The 23,349-nt window shown below is 40.6% G+C and overlaps 1 protein-coding gene across 2 annotated transcripts in view; it reads right to left on the bottom strand.

Moving 5' to 3' along the window:
* ST6GALNAC5 (ST6 N-acetylgalactosaminide alpha-2,6-sialyltransferase 5) overlaps positions 1–23,349 on the bottom strand; it is a 139,784-nt gene that overhangs the window by 97,667 nt on the left and 18,768 nt on the right. Inside the window, exon 1 of one of the 2 annotated variants that reach the window (XM_083743104.1) lies at positions 10,974–10,991. The exons of the other annotated variant lie outside the window; for it this stretch is intronic. Coding sequence (XP_083599230.1) covers positions 10,974–10,976 — 3 coding nt within the window. The 5' untranslated portion in view covers positions 10,977–10,991. Of the gene's footprint in view, positions 1–10,973; positions 10,992–23,349 lie in introns of those variants that run through there. 2 annotated transcript variants of the gene reach the window in all.

Genomic DNA, 23,349 nt, shown 5'->3' with positions numbered 1-23,349 from the left:
TCGGGGGTTCCACCATTCTAGACGATAGGGACCCTCCGGGTCTAGTATTTCCACTGATCCAGCTCCCTCCTCTCCGCAACCTCTTGTCTAGCTATCCAGACGGAAGCACAGCATCCTTTCGTTGGAAGGGTTTTGTCAGAGGGTTTCAGAATACCAGTAACCGACTCTTTAATTGCAAAGGATTTCCCCTAACCAGATGTCAGTAAGGGAAAGGCTTGAGGTTGCAGAAGTAGAAAATAGCTAAGGAAGTGGCCGCAGGGAGGGTGGCTGGTCCATTCGTACTCCTCCCTTTCCCAAACCTGCATATCTCGCCCCTTGGTATTGTACCCAAAAAGACCCATGGTGAGTTTAGATTAATCCACAACCTTTCTTACCCTAAGGGTCTTGCTCTCAGATGTCTCGCTTCCGGTTGCTTGCACCTGGAACTCATGGGCTTCAGGTCAGGGATATTGGGGCTTTTGCCTAGCGTGCTACCCACCACAGACAACATTCTGCAATAGCTTTTCCATCTTGATGTTTTGGGACGGGACCCCAAAACTTTAAAGATACGCATAGTCGCCATCAGCTTCTTTGCTAAAGCCATGTTTTCCTCTGTCCCGTGTAGTTACTTCCTGATCCGCAGAGCTATTGAGGTTTGGGGCAGGCTACAACCCCCCTAGAACCGTAAGCCAATTTCTTACGGGCTGCTATCTCAGATACGCACAAAGCTTAGGTCAATCTGCTGGGCCAAGTTCGAGGCCCGCCTCTTTTCCGCAGCATATGCGATCGCCTTCATTGGTGCCTTGAGGGTTGGTGAAGTGGTAGCCGAGGTTAACGCAAGTGGGAGGAAGTGCAGTTGACTGAAGCTAGCATGACTGTGTCAATCCAAAACAGACCAGGCAGGTATGGGTCCCCTCGTAAAAACTTACAGCTTCAGTGCAGCGGGGCCCATGCCCGGTCAAAAGACACTAGATGGTACCTTTACCTCAGACTGCCCGGTCCTGGCCCACTCCTGGTTCACGAGGATGGGTCACCTTTGTTGAGACACCAATTCACAAGGGCACTCAGGCGCTGTGGGCTAAAGCCTCAGCGCCTAGGACTTGCCGATTGAAAGGTCGGCGGTTCGAATCCCTGCGGCGGGGTGCGCTCCCGTTGCTCGGTCCCAGCGCCTGCCAACCTAGCAGTTCGAAAGCACCTCCGGGTGCAAGTAGATAAATAGGGACCGCTTACCAGCGGGAAGGTAAACGGCGTTTCCGTGTGCGGCTCTGGCTTGCCAGAGCAGCGATGTCACGCTGGCCACGTGAACCGGAAGTGTCTCCGGACAGCGCTGGCCCCTGGCCTCTTAAGTGAGATGGGCACACAACCCCAGAGTCTGTCAAGACTGGCCCGTACGGGCAGGGGTACCTTTACCTTTACCTATTTTCATCTGAGAAAGGTTGGAGGGTATGCTTTAAGGCCTAGCTCACTTGCAGTTTCACAGAGAGGAGGAAGCGCATATAAGTCTCCAGTCTCTGACATTATTTTGTTTTCTGACAATGCCCATATTTCCTTGCTAATCGTTTTAAAAATGCTTCTGTCTGTTTACTTTGTGTGTGGACAGCCACATCAATTTTATTTTTCGAGATCTTCTGGAAAACGCCCAAAATTCCAGCTTGCAGTTTTGATCACGTGGCCATGTCATCAAAGCATTATGTGCAAAACTGAATAAGTGGTCATTCTTCAGAGCACCCTTCGGATACTGAAAGCCGGCAGCAGAGAAGAGCAGAAAACAAAGAGTATGCTGAAAGGAACAACTGAGTCACATGCTTGTTACAACCATATCAGCGTTAACAGGGAATGGCAGCTTCAATCCCCACCCACACAGCCTTGCTCTACTGTCAAACACACAAGCACATAACGATTAGCAAGAGGGCAAAACTGATCTTTCAAGATATTTATGCACCCTGTCAAGGAAATGCCGGCTGGAACCACACTGACAATGACAACAGCTTTGCCAGTTCTGAACAACAGAAAATCCACTGTGGGATTTAAACAAAAGAAAGCCATATTTTGTCCTGACAAGCAATATGAAGTCATCTGTCATTTCCCGCACACACATTTTGGACTGGTGCTGGGAAGGTTCAAACTCTGGTGTACTCAGTAAATTTTTTATTTTTGGCAGCATTTCTGTTTAATCTTTACAGAGATTTTACAAGAGGAGGTTGGAAAAAGTTGGCCTTGTAGAGACAAGTGCCTGTGACCTTAAACAATATCTTACATTTCACTTCAAAAGCACATAGCTCTAAAACTGTCCTCTTATTTTAATTAAATTATTTCATGTTATCTGCTACTCACTAAATAACTGTGTCTCCATGCATACTGGACCACATGACCTATCTTAATGAGCCTTGGCTGAACAACAAATTTATTTTTACCCAATTGGCCTGCTTTAATTAGATCAGGCCACCATGGTTTTAAGGGAATATCAGCAGTTCCACCAGGAACACCTTTATTTCTAAGAATTTATAGCTATGAAAGCAATGTGATGAAATCATCTTCAGCAATGGGTGCCCAGTGTCTATGTTGATGTTGTTTTGCAATCTGCTTGCCGAGATTATTTTGGAAACTTTTGAGTTTTCCTGCAACCTTTTTCTAAAGTGTCATGCTATTAGCATATGCTGTGAGTTAATTGCTTCTGGTGCTTCAAGGCAGATCAGCTTCGCAAAACAATTAAAAACTAATAAATGGAAACTGCTGACAATCTCAAACTATAAGATGAACTGACTTACACACTCTGACTGTCCATTGCTCCCCAGATGTTGCCGAACTCCAACTCCTCTCACCTTAGACCATTGGGTATGTTTGTTGGGGCTGATGGGAGCTGTAGTTCAGCAACACCTGAAGGGGCAAAGGTTCCCCTTGCCCCTAACCTGGAGCATGGTGATGGATGGGGAGAGGAAGATGAGCAGAGGGCTTTTCTAGCTGTAAGTTGTAGGATATACCAGGAGTCTCAGTTGTGGAAGGGCCAGTGGCTACTTCTGATCTTTTAGTTTGCTTCCTCATATTCATGGCCACGATTTACAAATGGTATTTCAGATCTGTTCTTAACCTGAAGCACCACTTTAGCTAATGGGGCCTCCTGCTGCCGCTGCACCGCCGGAGCATGATTTCTGTTCTTATCTTGAAGCAAAGTTCTTAACCTGACGCACTATTTCTGGGTTAGCAGAGTCTGTAACCTGAAGCATATTTAACCCGAGGTACCACTGTAATCCATTCCACACTTTTAAAAACAACCCCTAAAACAGCAATTTAATATGAAATTTACTGTCTAACGAGACCATTGATCCATAAAATGAAAGCAATAAACAATGTACTGCAGTCACACAATCAATCAATCAATCAATCAATCAATCACAAACTGATCTGGAGATGTTGAGAACTGACCTTCAGACTGGAAAAATGAGAAACTGAAAGAAATGAAAATGGACAGATCTGAAATTCCAAACATTCCTATCAAATGAACTATGAAACAGCCAGTTCATAACATTTCAGTCACAAGGCTGCTAAGGAATATTTGACTCTACCATCACTGAATTTATAATAAATGAGAGGGTTACTTTTATGAAAAATATGTATATATGTCCTTTTTATGGTGATGTGGCTGAGCAGGTAGATACTTATACTCTGTGACCTATACATACTGAAAACAGCCCTGCATGAAGCTACATACATTAGTTTAATAAACCCATGCTGATCTGATAATAATGCAGCAAGCACACAAGGGTGGATAATTAGAGCAAACCTTGCATTTTAAGTCATTACTTGAACAACAGACTGATTGATTAGGATCCAATTCTGACTATGTCAATACTAGTTTAAAATATGGATGGCAGAATGAAAGAACAACAGAGTGGTCTATTTCCCAGCGTTATGAAATTATCTCCCAATGTGTAAATGGCCATGTAATAAAACTGCATTTGAATGAAAACTATCATAGGTTGGGTGGCAGAAAACTTACTGAAAACACTTTCACACACACATGCTGATGGTAGCGGTGCTAGTGGTAAGAGGGGGTATCTGCTGAAACAACTCACTGGGCCTCGTAAGTGTCAATCTCCAGGTTTCCCTCACCTTCCGAGAAGGACGTTAAAAGGATTCAGGCATTTGCCATCAAAAGAGGAACCTAAAAGCCCCCGTGTACATCCACAGGTGTTGATTTGATCTGGGCTAAATACTTTACCACTTTTCTAATTCATCCTATTTTGAAAGCATTTATTGATCCCATTCTTTTTCTTTCCCCTCTAGCGAATGGGATGCACAACTGAGGAAAGTTATGTATAGTATTTGGCTTTCCGTTTCATTAATTTGTATTTACAGGGTTTTTAAAATGTTCATTAACTTAAAATAATTTGTAGCTGTAAAAGTATACAACCCCTACTCTTTCCAGTAATTACAATCGATCATAAACAATATCAGAGCATGGTTTAAGAATGCTGTGGCCCTATTTTCTTTCACTCATTGGTGGAAAAGCCATGCTTGGGGATGTAGAGGCATTTTTTTAATATATATAAAAAATGTCTTGATTGTATATTGTGATCATTATCGTCTTCCTAATGTGATTGGTAAAGCATCCATTTCAGGAATAGAAAACAGATGCCAGCAGAATTTTATTGCCATACAGATGGAAGCGACATAGTGGCATCTCACATTCTAAACAGAGTCTACCAGCAATATCTATCCAGAACACTGTCCCACTCCACCTACTGATTAAGAAAGATACTGCACTGTAGGACTTATTAATGCTGCAATGGATGCTAGCTTGTTAATGGCCCAGGAGATTGCATGCAAATAGACCAGAATGGCTGCTGGATATTTCTTCATTGGGAGATAATTGTTAGCAGATATCCAGAGTCCTCTCAAGTGTAATTCATTAGTCTTTGGGAAGGTGCACCCCCAACCCTACTTCCATTTAGGAAAGGGGCTAATTAATACCCCTCTCTCTGTTGTGGAGATCAACAGAAGCAGTTTCAGAATAGTGGGCATGCACAGAATTAATTGAAGGCTGAAGCATCTTCAGGAGTTGGGTGCCTCTCTCTGGGAATCTCATATCAGGTAACGGATCTTGTGAGTGCTGCTTTCCTCCACCTGTGCTACAGCCTAATCACCCTTTGGAAATCAATATTTCAGAAACACCATCAGCTTTGCAGTTGTTTATGCTCCTATTTAATTTGCTTAGTCCACATGACGTTACCCTCAAACAACACCAGCCTAAATGCTATCCCCCATGTAAATTCCAGTTTGCCTGGCACAGAGACAATCTAATACGTTGGGGGTTCTGGGCTCCAAATCACGCCACTTGGAAGTCATAGACAATTTGTTCAGCTACTCCACTTTCCATGGGCCCCTACTGCCTCAGTGGTTTAATTTATTTTGAAGCCTTGTTTGTACCTATTTCCACTGAACAAAGTGTGGCCTTAGACATATTATATTTCTTGATGCCTCCGATTTCCACAAAACCAGAAAACTGCATAAATGACCCACATTTTTGTTTTGTTTTGTTTTACAACCAAACAGTGTAGAAAATAAATAAATCAAAAATTGTGGATTGTGAAATCTGCAGTTTTCTGACTGTATGCTTTCCCACAATTCCTGGATGGGGACCCCCCCAAATATGGTGTGCACTCAGCTATGTGCATGGCAGCACATGTCCTGTCGGTTCTTAGTCAATGCAATAGAATCAGTCAACTAGAAGGCATGGGCAACCACTAAAGGGAATGCCTGCTGGAAGGATTAAAATTGTTCCTCAAATACATGTAGATGTGGACTACTCTGGTCTAATCCGCATTGGGGGGGGGGGAGTGAGTTAACAGCTAAATAATGTTGAAATCCCCAAGTCTCTTGTGCTCCAAAAGAAAGCCAAAGCTTGTGGCCTTCCAGATGTCATTGAACTACAATTTCCATCATCCCTGACCATTGACCATGCTACCTGGGGTCCAGTTGTGGTTGGAGTCCAATACCTTGTCATAGGTTAGCCAGCCCTGTCTTATACAGAAGAAACAAAAACTAAAAGGACATGCTCTGGGATGCACAGAAGGCAGAATTTGGGTCTGCCTTTCTGTTTTTGTGATATCACCAATGGAAAGTCAAGCCACTAAAGAAGATGTCTGCTTCCATTTGCATAGCCCTGCCTAGAATTATTTTTCTTGGCTATGCTAGTGTGTGCTGGAATTTTAGAAAGCAGCTTATACAATTGACAAGTGCGGACTGGTGACAAAATGTTGCAGTCCCTACTGTTGCAGCCAGCCTGCAACAAGGAGCTCTATAGCACTGCTTGAGCTCAACATAGGAGGCTTGGTTTCTTTCCTACTTGCTGAAGTAAGAGAAGAACCTGGTGAAGAGGAAAGGCACCTGCAGTAAAGATTCCATGTCCAATTTGGCTTTTTTGTAATCCGAAATTTGGATCAATAAATGAACTGTAAAATACAGTAATGGGAATTCTGGATCACAGTTAAGGCCATCAACTTGCCTACAATAAATGAAAATGAAGCCTACAGTATGTAGCATTTTTAGCCTACACATAAGAAATGTAACCTGATACTTTGCCTGTTAATGTACTTTGTATTTTAACACGTGCAAGCTAAAGGCTCTAAATAAAGGTATTAGTATTGGCATTTGCTTAATAATTAATGGTAGTATAGAAAGTTAATTGGGGAATTTCAGTTCAGGGATGGGGAATCAGTGGCTCTCCAGATGTTGCTGGACTACAATTCCCATCACTTGCAACAACTGGTCACATGGGCTGGGGATGATTGGCGATGGGAGTCCAACAGATTCTGGAGAAGCCGAGATTCCGAGTCCTGCTTTTGGCTGAGCCTTTCATCCCACCTTGCTCATTAATTGTGAATATTCCAACATTGTCAATTCATGGCTGAACCTCCCTTTGAGTTATTGAGTAATATTAAGTTGCCTTACATTGACTCAGTTCCGTTTCTGAGCCTTGCCACCCAAGACTCTTTTGTATACAGCGGTACTGCCATCAGGGAAGGATTGGGTGGTAGAGATCCAGGGCTCCCCATAGAAAGAATGAGCAGGAACATCCCTAAATATAGCAGGACACTTTGAAGTAAATGCACATTACCACATTAAGAGCAGGACCTCGTAAGATGGTCAAGTCTGGCTCCTAAAATTACTTAACTGCAACACTGATATTCAGAGAGGCAAGAGATTGAACTTCTACATGCAAAACATGTTCCCCACCTCTGATCCCCAGACCTTCCCATGTGACCCCTATATGATCACATTTTTCATTCAAATTATTAAACTTCTACATTAATGTTAACAACCAATGCACTAATCCAGTTAATGCTCCTTTCCAATAGTCCACAATGGTGCTGGGATACATTTTCCAAAGGACACCTTGATACTAGACATAAGAGTAGCTGTGAAGAAACACAATGAAATTCCTGCCAAGACAACAACATTGAACTGTCTGTTCTTCATTTACACAGTGGCAAACAGCATATTACTTGTAAATGAAACATGAAGTAATAAAAGGAGTTAATACTCAACTAACTGAACAATCACCTACTAAGAGTAGAGTGTTGGTAGTAACCCGATTCATTGTTCGTAGGAAGACAAGATAACACTTATGGTTTTTCAGGGAACTAAGCAAGTAAATATGATTGTTTTAAGTGCTCTTATAGCGTTCCCAAAACCTAAAATGACCCAGCCTTGAAAAAGATGTTACAGCTTTTTCTTTTAAAATTTGTGATGACATTTTATTAGCTTGATTCAGGGTGTGGGGGTGGAGTGGAAGCTCACTGATGGCTTTACAATACAATAGCTAAACAAAACGGCTTTCAGCAAACCACTTGTTATAAGTGCCTTATTTAAAATGTTGTGTGCAAAAATTTATTAGTTACCTTACCATGGGGTTTCGAAATTGCTTGGTAGACCTTGAACAAAGATAACAAGTAAATGGCAATCATATTGGGAGCATTGCTTGGATCAAGTTTTTGTTTAAAGGATTACCAATGTGAAAGCTGAACTAAATGCCACCTATATAGTTTGTCTCATTTTGTAGGTTTTTACTAACAATTCTGTAAGGTGGAAACATAGCAAATGTCTAAGTAAGAGGCTGGCAATGAAGACCCTCCTAGCCCCCATTAGGATAAAATCTGTTCTTAATAATGTTAAGCATGGATTTTTATGTCTAGGAAAAGCACAGAAAAACAAGCTAATAAGCTATTTTATACTCTTATGGGCTCAATTCCCCCTTCCATTAAAATCCTTGTAGGAATTGAAAATACAAAGACTTCCATATGCATAATTATGCTGTTAGCATATTAAGCATGATACTTATTAATGCAAGTGCTGCGATTGTTCTCTCCATCCTCTTTTCAATTTAACCTGAAACAAAAATGTTCTAGAGAATTCTGGCGTAAGATGTAGTCACACAGGATTCATGCTGATATTTGTGCCTGCCAATTCCACCCCCCCCTGCTTTTTGGGGGTTGGATTCAAAACAGAAAAGGGATAACCCCTTCCAACACATGTTGCCCTCTCTTCTTTCCTTTTGCTCCCTAGACTAGAATGGATAGAAGATCTTGCAGTCTCCTTGGTCCATCTCCAAGGAGCATTGCTACAAGTTCACAAGCGCCTAGCATGGCATTACTACCTGCACAGCAAAATCATGTGCTGTCCAGACTAACAGCAACATACAGCACTGATTCTGAGATGGTGACAGACACACAACCCAAAGCAAATGGGAAGATACCCTTGAGGCCTCTTTTGGGATGCCCACTTCTTCCACGCCTTCCAGTTTCTTCAACTTCCAGATACTGTATCCCACCCAGCTAAACTGATTTGGAGGAATCACTACAAGGAGATGTTTGTGCATTGGAGGTGCTTCTGATCCTTCTTGCCCAAAACATTTGCCATTACTGGCACCACATTTTTTAAAACAATATGGTGCGCAAATGGAGAGAGTCTTAAGGTTTACCTAAAACTGACATGCCCAGCGATCAAATTCATGTGCAGGCAAAGAACGAGCACAGGATCTAAGCATGCAATAAGGCCAGACCAGGGAGCACATAACTGCCAGCTCCTACATGGATTTTCAGTGACCTAAGATAATTGTTGGGACATCCCCATCTTAACCTTCCCTGTGGCTACTAAAAATCCTGAGGGAAATCAGAAGCCCAGGCCAGGGAACTAGTGCCATCAGCTCCTTGAATTGGCCTGATGATATTTGCAGCATTTGCTTACTCTAATACTTTAAAATTGTAAATCACCCTGGGTGCTGTGGCAGAAAGATAGTTGCATAGAATGCAATAAGCAAGTAGCATAGTGACTGGATGTGGATTGTTTCAGCTATGTGGTGTAACCTAGGAGTCTAGAAAAAGGGAATATATTTGAAAGAAGGCAACTGTAATTTCTATCAATAATGTTTAATATTTACAGTCTGCTACTATGTCTTTCTCCAACTGTTTGTAACCTCCTTCTGCCACTCTCCTGGCCCATATGAGAGAGTTACCTTTTGAGGAAGAGGTGTGGCCCAGTGGTAGATCACATGCTTTAAATGCAAGGTTCCAGATGCAGTCCCTAGCATCTCCAAGGATGACTCCCAAGGATGAAATACCAGTGGCATCGCTCCTCCCCAAGCATTTCAGGTCAGCATAGTGAAGGTTTGACCTTTGTTTACTAGTCATGGTTAAGAAGAGACCTTAACCATGGTCCATGGTTTGGACAACAAGCGAAGAAAAACTTTGGTTTAGCTGCCATCCTGTGCTGACCTAAAAAGCTCAGAGAGAAGCAAAGTGAGTATGAACTCTCCTTTGGGAGCCAGAACATTTGCATGGTCATGGTAAGTCATATTCTGGCTTACCATAACATGAGAACCAGACCACTGTAGGCAATACTGAACCAGATGAACCAATGGTCTGACTTACTATAAATCAACTTCCAATGTTTCATCAATAAGTTAAAAAAAAGGGGAAAGTAATCAGCTATATCTAGGACACCTTTCCATATCACAAGTGAGGAAGCCTCTCAATGCCCCTTTCCTCAAGAAAGTGCACTAACGTGGGGGAGAACTATAGCAAAACATTCTGATTATGCTGTTCAACATTAGTAGTCATCCTAGGCCAAACACTTCTAATTTCCCGTAGTTATTTGTATGACCAGAAATTCTTTGCCCTGATTGGTACTGTACATTCCATATTGCTAATTCAAAGCAACCAACTGGCCCATACATCACTCTAATAAATTCATAATAGTCAAGGAACTATTTTGACTTGGTCTACATCACTGACATGTGATGTGTAGTATAACAATAGAATAAAAATGAACCGTAGTCATAAAAAATGATTCACATTCAATATGATGAGAAGGCAGGAAGAAACGAAACGGTGAAAAGAAACATCATGCTTTAAACGGCCTTTTGCAAGGCATTGATTGACATGTGTGAAATACATTCTTGTTAAGGATAAATTGTAGGTGTACAGAAACTAGTAGCAATAATCACTATGTAGATACAAAGTGCTACCAGTGCATGACTGAGTGCTACCAGTGCATTACTTGGTCAAGCAGGGAGGACCCCTCCCCAAACTTACAGTGCAATCCTAACCATATCTACTCAGGATTAAATCCTATTAAATCCAATGAGGTTTGCTGTCAGGTAAGTGAGGACAGGATTGCCACCTTACTCTTTTTGCAAAGGCAACTTGAGCCATACATCACTTTCCATTTGGCTAGCAACTGGATTGCCAACTACAATTCACTTTACTGCTTACAGTCGTCATGTTTATATATATGCGGTTTATATACCATATATACTCAGAGTGGCTAGGGCAACCCAGTCAGATGGGTGGGGTACAAATAATAAATTACTACTACTACTACTACTACTACTATCTCTACAACTGCATGTTAGCCTCTAAATGTCAGAAGACTCTTTATTGTTGTGGATGCACCCAGGACACACTATACAGCAGCAAACCAGTTTTGTGCCATACCATCTTGGCCGCATGAAGCTTTCCAAATCATGAATCTATATACCATACCAGCTGTTGTAAAAGTTGTCTGGACAGTGTTCATATAGTTAGCTCCTGGGTCGAGGGGCAGTACTTGAAGAGGGAAGTTCCTGTCGAGGCAAGTGGAAAGAGGAAGCCAGTGTGGGCATGGAGGCTGGGGAATAAGCATGTCCCCCTGCCTACTGTACTTAAATAGAACTGTTCCTGTTTAAGTTTACCTGGAGTCTAGGAAAGGCAGCCTTGCTGGGCAACAATGCAGGTGGGGTTGGGGAGTGGGGAGAAATTAACCAAAGCATTGTGTTTCCCTAACTTCATTGTTGACAAGTAATTGTGCTTCACTGCATGTTTGGACTCCCAGTTTAACGAGAAACGATGCCTGTGCTTATTAACATTGCTGAATGAAGGCCTCCCAGCTTAATCTTTAAGATTAGACTCCATATCCCAGCTCATGTTATGTTGGGAGTGTGACAGATAACATTATGAGATACACTTAATTTTAGTGAGCAGAAAGGAGGAGAGATGCAGCGAAAGGCATTGGTTCCCTCTTAGGTTACTAATATCTGTGCAGTTCCGTTGGGGTGCATAGCTGCAGAGAGGATCAAGATGCATACAAGGATTACAATCTATTAGAGATCTGATATGTAAGAAATTGCATTTCAAATCCAGGAATATCGAAATCCACAAAACACCATGCATGTCTCATTTGTATAATACAATGATAACCAAAAGATAAGCAAGCAGTGTTGCTAGAATATCAGTTTTGAATCCTCCATGTCTCCAAGTGTTAACATTGTTATGCTTTCTTGAGAACTCTCATATACTGTAGGAGAGACTTTAACTTTTACCTGCTCCCCAATATTTTCTTACAGCAGGAGCCAGGCCTGGGGAGCAGCATGATTTGCACATGCTTGTTAGGAAATTTCCCTTTTCACTTCAGGCACAGAAATGTGCTGTTGATCTTTCGGAACCTCAGTTTTTCTACTGCTGATGACAAGTAAACCTGTAGAATTTTTTTCTTTTGTAAACACAGCCTAATTAAAGGAATCAGGTGTGGTGTCTGCACTGTGCTAATAGTGACTACAGTAAAGAGGCATTTTTCTTGCTCTCCCCACCTCCCACCCTAGCTGGCAAGAGCGGAGGAGCTGCGGATGTGGTAGTGGCCCACAGCGGCCAATCAGAGGATTGGGTTGCCAGGCTCATTTGTTTGGTTAGAAAGTAGCTATCTCTGCCTTTCGTTGCTTTTAGCCAACCAATGAAATTGTAGCAATGATTGACATTTAGACAAGCCTACCTAAATGTTTAGGAATAATTGTATGAGTTTTAAGTTACGGTTTAAACTTTTTGTATGATTTAAATTATGGTTGTAAAAAATTTAAAGTTATAATTTCATTGTCCTATCTTTTTTTTTGTAAACCGCTTTGAGGTGTGTCCCCCCCCCCCCACAATCAAGCAAAATATAAATTTAATGAAATAAATACATTTAGGAGAGTATTTCTAGACAATCTGAAGGCCAGAGTGAAACACCTGTTGTTTAGAATCTACAGAGGCAACATCTTCGTTTGTTTTAAAGCTTCTTTTGCTGGTTTCCCTTGGAGGAGAAGTGAATGCTTCCCCGCCAAATAAGAGGAGTTCCACTAGAACTGAAACTGATAAATATTTGGTGCATGTGTAAACTAATAAATTTCTTTTCCACCATTTCCCCTAAATTCGTAACAGTTTTTGCTGATAAATCTCTGTCTACTAAACACATTATTTCAGTCCTTAGTAAGGCCAACAGAGCAAACAAATTCTGAAGAAATCCTTCACTGGCTGCTTGAAAAGAAGCCCCTAAAGAGATCAAATGCACATTAAATAAACACACACACACACACACACACACACACACACACATATGCGCTGCATATATACCTACGTATAAGTTCTGTGGAGCTCAGTGAACTTACTTCTAAGTAGCTGCACTAGACTGCAGTGTTTAGAACCCAAGAAAAAAAATCCTTGTTGTCTGCTGTAAGCACTTTAATAACAACCATTGGTGCCCACATGTACTCAGCAGCATTGTTATCAAGGCATATTTCTACAGTAAAATTGAATCTTATTTGTAATTCATAAGTTAAAGTCAGTGCCGGTAAATATAAATGATAGATTTTTAAGTGGTTGAATATTTCAACCACTCAGACACAAAACCTTCACAGCTTTTGCAAAGTGCCAGAAAACACAGACTGAAAGTGATGAGAAAAATCTACTGTAAAAATGTTAATATTTGGCTTTAAACAGGGAAAGAAGGCAGAATAGCTAACAAAATAGACTCGAAAAATATATACCATCACCAAAACACAAGACATCAAAAATTGAGGCAAAGCCTCAAAGTAGGTCTAAAACATGCAGGGAACTTTAAGAAAAGGCACAAAGTGCCCGAGAAACTTCAATTTCCGTTTCAATTGTGCTTGCATTCAGGCACTTGCTATACTCCTGGAATAATTCATCAAAGTGAATGAATTTTAAACAAAACACACCTTTTTTTGGTTTATTGTGTATCCCAACTGTCACTATTTTGCAGGAAGGATCCACCACATGCTCATGCCACAGATTTTGATTTGTGCAGTTAAGTGGACCCCTAGTGCAACAAATCAACTCTTAAAATACATAAATAAAGGTAATGGACTTTTTGTGGCTAGGGAAGTGACAGCGTGATGCACTGAAATGTGTGGGACAAAGAAATGATCAGCAGTGATGGGAGCTGGAGTCCTGCAACATTTCATGGGGTGCAACTTCCCCACCTCTGGGCTGTATTGGATTTGGCAGACTCCCAGGCTGTACTGAAGGAAAACCTTTCTCATCTGTTGGAGCCTGGAGAAGCAAGCCAATGAAATTAAAAGAGGAAAAAAAGAGGCGCCTAGTAATTGAAATATCTGCTAAATAAGCACATCTTTAACCATTGGGGGTGGGGAGGGCATTTTAGTTTATTTTCTTCTTCTTCTCCTTTGGTCTTCACTGTATATCAGATGTGGTTAGGTAAATGTGAATGATTTTCAGTTGCTGGCTTTTGTTCTGTGTCCACCTTTTGTCTCTCTTTCCCTTTACAGCCATAATACTCCTAGTTGTATAATATGATAGAATCAAAGACTCTCTGTATTGCCCTGCTGGTTCTTTAAACAGGCAGCGGCAATGATTACTGACCCGTACGGATAACATCCCTGAAGCATTAGGGCAATGTCTCTTTTGCTTCATTTCCCCACTTTTTCAGTTTTGCGTCTGTTGCAGATGGTTATCAAAGAAAGCTAAGGCAACAACACAATCCTAAGACTTGAGAAGAAACCTGCTTGCACAAGATATTATTTTATTGATACACAATGCAAAAGGAAAATAAGCCCATTCACGAAATAGTCAGGCGCTTTGGCCTCCCCTCCACCCTGCCACTGTGTTTTGTGGTAACAAATTGGCCTTGCCAGCTTTCATCTCTGAAAACATTTTTGCCTTAAGAAGATCACCTTAGTTCTTGTTTTGAATGATTGCTTTTAGATGACACAGAGAAATAAATAGCAACCTATTGTCATTTTGTGAATGACATTTTTTTCCTGACAGACAAGGCCTAGCCAAAGAAATAGTAAAGTAAGGAATCCATAAAATAGCTGCTTAATATGGTTGAGCCTGTGTTGTAAACCAGCTTAATACATGCTATTCTCTAAAGCCATAGTTGATATGTTGGTTCACTGTTGGGGGTGTGGGGAGATACAACAGCAGGAGTGAAAACACATTCACAGCCAGGAATGTCACTGTAATGGTGTTGGAACAAGCAAGGGCAGACCCACTGTGGAGTTTCATATCCTCTCCAAATACGAAGTTGCTCTGCTTACAAGTCACAAGAAGAATTTGTCAAAAGTATGACTGCAAGCACAGACAATATTTTCTCTCTCTGTCTCCAATTGAAAAGCAATTCATAATGGGAAATGGGGAAAAATTAAGATGCATTCTGTATCTTTCCCTTCTTGCTAACGAATGCAATTGAGAATATGTTGATGATGATACATAGAAAAGAAGAGAATCTGATGATCTTCCTAATTCGGTACTGTTTCTAAGCACACCTAGAATAAACCTGATGTAAATGCAAAGTTCAATCATTTGCTTCAGCTACTACCAATGATTTCACACAAAATAATATGTGCAATTAGTTGCCAGTTCTATAGGCTGTATCTACACTGTGGTAGTCACTGCGTGATGTGATAAAAATAGCCTGGCATTTGACATGACAACAACATGAAACCAATTCTTTTTACAAAAATTATCAAAATTATATATTTTACATACACATATGTGCAGGCACCTTGCTGAGAGTTTCAACATTTGTACCTTTATATCTGCTAGCCATATTTTCAATTTCTACAGCATTGTAATTACTTTCCCAAATTCAAAGCTTTTAACCGTATTATGAAACCAATTTATCCTTAGATTAAAAGACAACTCTTTTTTAGCACCCAACTTTTATCTGTGCCTGCTGTGAAACTGCAGTGAACTAACGCTGTTTCACATATACAAACCAAAAGAAAGCACATTAAATTAGCTGTGCATAAGACTGGGACTGGTAAACAATCATGCACCTAAATAAGAAATCCACATAAAACTATAATTGCAGCATGAAACACTCACAGTAGTAAAGGTTCATAAAACTGAGACAAGTTCTACCATCAATAACTCTAATAACACTGCATGCAGGTTCTGGAAATGTGTTGGGAGGCTGGTCACTTAAAACATTCTATGTCAGAAACTTAATAATGAAATGTACAGTTGATGATTATGTTTATCACATCAGCCCAGTGTAAAAAGATATGACAAGCTCTTCATAATGATTCATTGGTAGACAGAAGCCTTATTTAGATACTTCATTAGTGTTTGAGGAGGGAACTGTGTTACATATATCTGACTGCTTGTAGGCCAGTCAATGTTCTGCTATGGCAATGACCGCCCTCCATGTCCTGCTTATTCCCACTTAGAACAGCTGCAGCTCTTATAATGGATGCTAGGTATCAGGTACATACAGTTCAGCTCCCCCACTCAATGTGATCACATAATGTTGGAATCTGAGCCACACACACAAAGCCAACTGATTTTGCTATAACAAAAACATTCCTTCCAGTAGCACCTTAAAGACCAACTGTTAGTTCTTGGTATGAGCTTTCGTGTGCATGCACACTTCTTCAGATACACACTGTAACTGATTTTGCTATGAAAGCATAAAGATAGATATTTAAAGTGAATTGTTTCCATTGAAAACAAAGTCGGATCTTTGGTCATATCTTGCAGGGATCTATTTATGTTCCTATCTTCTTTTAACCGTGTAGCAGTTGTTGCAGGTATTAATATATTGCTCAGCATGAAGCAACTGGATGCATAAAAGCAGAGTCCTTTTAGAATAAAAGTTGTCCAGACCTATAAATGTTATTCAAAGCTTTACTTGCAGAACTTTCTTCAAAACAGAACAAAAACAATAGTGATACGTCCAAAACAGTTGCAGGCAATATCTCATGCATGTCCAGCACAGGCCCAGCTTCTTACAAAATCCAAAATAATTCCAACACACCAAAAATCAGAGGCCACAGAAATCAGAGGCCAAAAATCTCCATACACAGACTCCATTAGCTTGCATTCCAGCATAAGGCTGATTATTCCAGGAGAGGCCTGTTATCACATCCTACGCATTCGGTTGTTCATTCACACAAAATGGACACCCATAGATTAACATAGCCATAGAAGGTAGTTCTCTCTCTATCATGTGGTCTAAGTCAGGCACACGCCAGAGCTGAGAACATCTAGAATTAATCATCAACCTGTTAAACACTTAAGAGAGGTTTTCTTGATCTTCTTTAGTTTGGAACAATGGAAGTTTCCATGTTAAACCCTCAGTAATATACATAAGACATTCTCAATTTCAGTGTGCAATCAAAACAATTATACTTAACACATAGTTAACATATTTTTTTCAATTGGCTTAAAAATCCCCCCTCCCCAGCCAATTACCTCCCTATTTTGCCCTCCTACTTCTTTCATCCCAACAATCTGCAAGATACAAATGCTGGATGGGTAACTCATAGAAAACCCATTTAGCCTTTTGAATGTGTTAGTATGACAAGCCATGGAAAGATATGAATTTAACTAGAAATTATCTGGGCTGTTAACCATCAGCAATATTAATTCTTCAGATTTCATCACTTTCTCCAGAGAGCCATGACAATTTTAGAAGCTGAAGGAGAACAAGACAAAAAAGGTGCTACAAAACTTGCAAATGAACCTCCAAAATTATTTGCGCATGGTAGCGTTGGTTGTGAATAGGACTGCTCACCTTATGATGCATTTAACTTTATTTGGAGATAAAGGGTTAGATGCAGACCTGTGATCAGTGGAATTCTGCTTGCACTGGGAAAAGGATGGCATGGGGGTGATTCTCTAATTTTGCCTTTCCCTGTAGTCCCATTGCTCCTTAAAAAGCTGTTCCTGGTTGGGGAGGGGTAGAGGAGCCCATACAACAGCATGTAAAATGGCACTGGCTGCATGGTGAGGGGGAATTGGTGAAAACTGCCTCCCCCACTTCCTTCAGTGGGAGCCTTCACTGGATCTGGGTTATTTTAGTGAAGTCAATGAGCCCTTCTGTTCCCAGAAGAGCAAGACTAAATTCAACCCAAAATATTTTCGATGGAAGGTTTAGACAACACACATTTGCTCTTGGTAGTAAAGCCTGGACACCATTTTCTTGAGCAAACTTTGCTTCAGTGTTCATGTTTTAATGCTGACCTAATCAGCACAAAAAGGGCTTCTTCTTAAGAACCACTTTCATGAACCTACAATCAAATGTTCTTGATAAATCTATCTGCTCCTATCGGCTGTGTGCTGAATCCTAAAAGACCGGAAAACGTGAGAAGAATAAGGAATCCAGGTCTGGCTAAAGAAAGGAAAGAAATGTAAATGGGCAGATTAAGGAAACACAGGGATTCAATTAAATATTTCTGTAATAGGTGTGGACAGAGCTGAAAACCTTAACTCAATAAAAGTTTTCCACCCTCTTAATTTATTCTCATTCCCCTGCCCCCTCATATTATATTTTCCAGGATATGAAAGACTCAGAAGAAGGAAACTCTAGAAGACATTTTGACTGGAAAAAAAATGTGGACAGAAAATAAAGTATCAGGGACATTGCCAGCAGATGCCATTCTACCATCCCTCCCCTGTCACTGTACACCACACAGTGTGATTGTATGTGGACATGATAATCTGCAGGTTATGACCATCAAGGCCTCCTCTGATGAACTTATCAAATGGGTCAATACAGGGGAAGGTGTTCCCTCAGGTAACCAGGACCCAAGAGCTTGACATGTTGTGGATTTGATGCGGCACAAGAACATATGCGAATAATTTTGGGCCTTGGAGACTCACATGTAATTGTGGGGGGGGGTTTTTTGGGGGGGGAGGCCAGTGGCTTCTAAATGGTCTTAGTATGTTAACTGCCTTGCTAGATTAAGAATATTAATATCATGAACTCAGAGAGGGATGAAAAAGAAAGAAGGGAAATGGGATACTAAGCAGGGTTGTGTGTGTTTTTAAGGATGTGGCAGATAAAAGAATGCTTGAAACCTAAACAGAAATAGAGTGAGGAAAGAATAAGTAAGGTGGAAATAGACATGAGACAACATGATGCAATGGGGCCAAAGAATGATAAAAATGAATGTGTAATAATAATAGCAAATTATATTTACAATAATAGATTCCTTTTGCCACAGTCATGTCTGCTTTTGTGGAAGAGACCATATCTCTGTGGCTGAGTGTTTAATGTGCTTTTTAATTCCTTCTGATGTTTGTAAGCTGTTTCCAGTCGTCCGACATTTTTTAAATGCAAAGGTTTTTCTTTACGTATAAATAGCACAAGGAAATGATGGAAGTTATCTAAATTACAACCACCCAAATGTGCGATTCTATTACCTACCATGTCAACTCTTTCCCTTAGGTTGAGGAATAGTTTTGAAAATTGAATCTAACACTTGGCATTCTGATGAGAGACAGGAGCTGTTCATTCGTCCTTGGGGTGGCTGCAGGTGTGTGTTTGTGTGTGTGTGTGTAAGTTTGGAGCAATTCTGCTGTATCTTATCTGCAGCTTTAGAAGTCAGCTGAGAAACACAGATGCTTATAAGTGGGTTAAAGCCATCCTTCTTTTGTAACAATCTATTCAGAGTATCCAGAAATTATAGCCTACAGGGTCAAAGTAAATTCTTTCTATTAAGAAGAAAATGGCCTAACACGCTTTGTGAATGCAAATAGTTAGCAGACAGATGTAGCCCTCCTGGTGGCTCTTTTGTGTTAGCTTCCACCTGAAGCAGTTTCTTAACCTCTAGGTCTCCTACCCTATTAACCTGTTTTATGGAAGAAAGGGTGAGGGTTTTTCAGGCTCCCAAGTATTCCAAAATTCTAGGGACATGAGCAAGCATGATTGGGTTTGCCAAACGGCACCTTGACATGAGAGTTGGATAATTTATACACCTCTGCCAATGAGGACAGGTTGTATCCTCCAAATTTCCTCTAACAAGTATGTGACGATATTCACAGTCTATGCTTCCCAGAATAATTTTTGCTGAAGCCAAACCTCAGCAATTTGACAAAGGCTGACTGCCTTTTCTTTCACGTAACAAATGCATTATAATGATGGATCTTGTACTCTCCATATTTTATGTGGGCATGCCCTCACTTTACTTATGAAGGGTCAGGATTCTCTAGAAAATGAACCATAGATATATTATTTCTATTAACTCATTCACTGGGTGAGAAAGCATAGGACTACTTCAGCCTAATCTTTATCAGATGGGAAGTGTTTTGCTGGAAAAGCAGTCTATATAACTTTTAAAGATGAAAACAGTGCAATTTGAGGGATAAAGTGTCAAAATGATTTTGAGCGGGATTTATTCTGTGCCAGCCTGAGGTTTCCCACATGACAAAATACTTGTTTGATGTAGCAGCACCAGGTGGGATGAGATTTCTCCTGTCTGCCTTTTTTTCTTGCTATCTATGATCAGCAAGCAATTTTGAGACAAGATGAGGACACACACAGAGAGAACACCTAAACATCTATCTCAACTCTTGTTTGCTGGGGCTGATGGGAGTTGTAGTTCAGCCGCATCTGGAGGGCCCAAGGTTTCCCACACTTGCTGTAGGTTCTTCCAGACTACAGAAACTGAGTTCACTATGTGGGCTTCCATGACACTCTTACTTGGGAATGGTTGCCTATGACAAATCAGGATTCTGAGGCAACAGGATCTGCTTCTATTGTCTGAGCATGCATGCTTTTATTTTTATTATTTGATAATGGTTGGGTCAGGTTTATTCATACTAGAACCTAAAATGTCATCACACTAATAAGCAGAATTTAAATATAACATAGCACATCATATCAAACCCATTTAAAAGCTTACACAGAGGGTGTAGTCCAACAGATATAATACATGTAAATGATAACAGAAGTTTTGACCAAAATACTACTCAAATCCCAGTCACAGTAAACACGCTAGGTCAAGAAATGTGCCACCAAGCCACCAAGTGTACAGATAAGATACTGTGCCTCGTCCCCCAAAAGTACAATGCTAATATATTATATACAGCTGAAGTTGCTAACAGAGAAACACTCCCTGTTACTCAAAACAAAGAAATGCTATGCTAATAGCTCTAAATAAAATGTTCATCTAAAGTGTCTTTATGCCTTCCTTAAACTATTTCTGTTACTGATATGCTCGAAAATCTACTACTCTAAAGCAACAAACGTGCACCAGTCCTGACATAAGCAATTTGGCTTGTCTCAGAATTTTGAACAACATTGCAAGAGTCATAAAATGGATCATTTTGTTACCATGACTGTAGCTAATGCCAGTAGCTAGATCACTCTTACTGTGCAGATGAAAGCCCAGCAAATTTAACATGGGAAAAGATAAATCAAAGCCCTCAAAAAGCCATTAAGCCATAAGTGTTAATTTCTTTGGTTAAATCTTTGCTCCATCACCTTGTTATGTATGAATCATTACCTAAAGGTAAGGAACTAGTGCTTGAGATATATGGGAATCACACCATTATATCTTCCTGAATAGGTCAGCTTCCTTTGCTTTCAGAAAAACTGCCTAAATACAGTTGCTATCTTAGGAAAGGCTAAAAAAAGACAACTATACAGAGAAGGGGAGAGGGAAGAGTAGAGACGGATTACTTGGAAATCAGAAATTCTGACGTATTTCAAAAGGATCTCATTGACTTTTCAGAAACGCTTTGAACAATTGCTGTGGCCACTGGGGTACCGTAATGATATACCCTATTATAAAATGGAGTGCTAAGTAAATGTAGGAGTGGAAATTTAACAATTGGTCGTTTAATGGCTGCAATTATGGCAAAAGAATAATGAACCTATTAGAGAAGAGAACTGGCAATTACTCTAAGGCTTATTGCAATACAGCTGTGGAAGAAAAGTAATACAGAAGCATGCTTAAAAATGGTTATTAAAGGGGAATAATGCATTCTGTTTACTCTGACAGAATGGATCTTTTCAGAAATAAAAGCAGGTCTTTTTGATGATCGGGCATCGAGGCTTAGATGTGATGAATCTTACCATTTAAAAGTAATATATTTTCAGATATTCTTTTTCAGGCTTAAATTATCTCTAGCCTGCAAAATGGAAAGATTTACAAGCAAATACAGACAACAAAGATGTAAAAGCAGTAGCAGAAGCCACCAAACAGTGTTCAGGGAAATTTTCAGATAGACCCACAAAAATATAAAATGTCTCCAGTTTCTCATCTCAAGCAAAGACAATTGAGAAGCCCCAAACCGTTACGAAGCCCACTGATGTTCTACATTAGTGAGCCAAGTATATTTTTGTTTAGCCTATTAAATATCCGAATGACGTGTGCTATTAGGACCTGCAATGACAGCAAATTGGAACTCAGAGGAAGGCAGGAGAATAGATGTTTCATTGGATCAAGCCAAGGCCAACCAAATTAGCATCCTGTTTCCAACAGTAAACGGCAAGATACCTTTGGAAACTCCAGGCAAGGCATAAAGGCAATATTGTAGCTCAAAGTCGAGCATCAGTTTTGCATGCAAAAGATTCCAAGTTGAACCCCCAGCATCTCCAGAAGAGACCCTTGTCTCTGTTAAAAAAAATTCTGGGTTGAGAGACTACTCAACAGCACAGCTCGTCAGGGTACAAGTCCCCCATGGGTCCATGCAGTCAGTAAAAGAAGGAAATTCCAGCCAGGCAATTTGGAGCAAAATAGCAGTCAGTAGACTTAGATCTTTTATTGTTCTGCAGCAGGTTCCAACAGCAGTAAGAACCCAGAGCATGAGGCGACATTGACTTTTAAAACTTCCCACAATATCCCAGAATATAGTTCGTACAGCACCATTGATACATCATCTTTACATCACTGACATGTCACCAAAGGGGAGGAGTAGACAGGGGTTACACTAGTTCAACCTTGGCAAACATGTCCAGTCAAGTCCTTGGTACCAGATTAGCATAAGCATACATGTCAGGGCAGGACCCAGGTATAAGATTAGCATAGGCAAACACCTCTGAAGTCCCACCACCCAAAGTACAATAGAACTACCTTTGCATGTCTGGACCCCTAGGCAAGTCTGGTGGTGGGATTAGGCTTTCCTTGGCCAACAATCAGCTCAGCAATTGTCACCTCTGGGCACTTCCTGGAGTCCCTTTTTCAAGGGCGAAATAGTGTTGGAATGGAGGAAACTGGCAAAGGAGTTGATTTTATATGATTTTTAAAGCTATGTAACTTCCCTGAACTGTCAAGTTGAAAGGATATGTTCAGGCATATGTTCCTATGTTCCTTGTTTGTCACCAGCTTCTTGAAAACAAAGGCCTACTACCTCTGATGGGGGGGATCCTATTTCCCTGTCATGACCAATAGCTACTAATATTTTCCATGATGAGGCATATTGCTCTGTTGCAGCAGTGCAAATGTTACAGTGCATGGCATGAAAGGAGGAATAGGAGTTGATATGTTGAAGTTAATATTCCATAATTGTGGGTTAAGAGACACACAGAATAACGGAGGTATCTCGAAATCAATGGAGAAGTGTGATTTTAAGGAAAATACTGCACTTTCGACTTTTTATGTTGTGATCTGAGCAAGAATGCGTGCTCTCCCAAACAGCATCCAAGGAAGGGAGAGAACACAGTTAACCTCATAATAACACATCTCATTGGACTTCCTGTAGGTCTATAGCAACCTGCAGCTCACACGGTGAGATCTGGCAATCAGTTAAAAGGTGGCATTTGCCACCATGGCAAATCTGCGTTTGCTGTGTTTGTTGCTGCATAATGTGT

This window comes from Podarcis gaigeae (genome assembly GCF_964106915.1).
Source record: "Podarcis gaigeae genome assembly, chromosome: 6".
NCBI lineage: Eukaryota > Metazoa > Chordata > Lepidosauria > Squamata > Lacertidae > Podarcis > Podarcis gaigeae.
The sequence above is the reverse complement of the archived record's forward strand: the minus strand, read 5'-3'. Positions and strand labels throughout refer to the sequence as shown.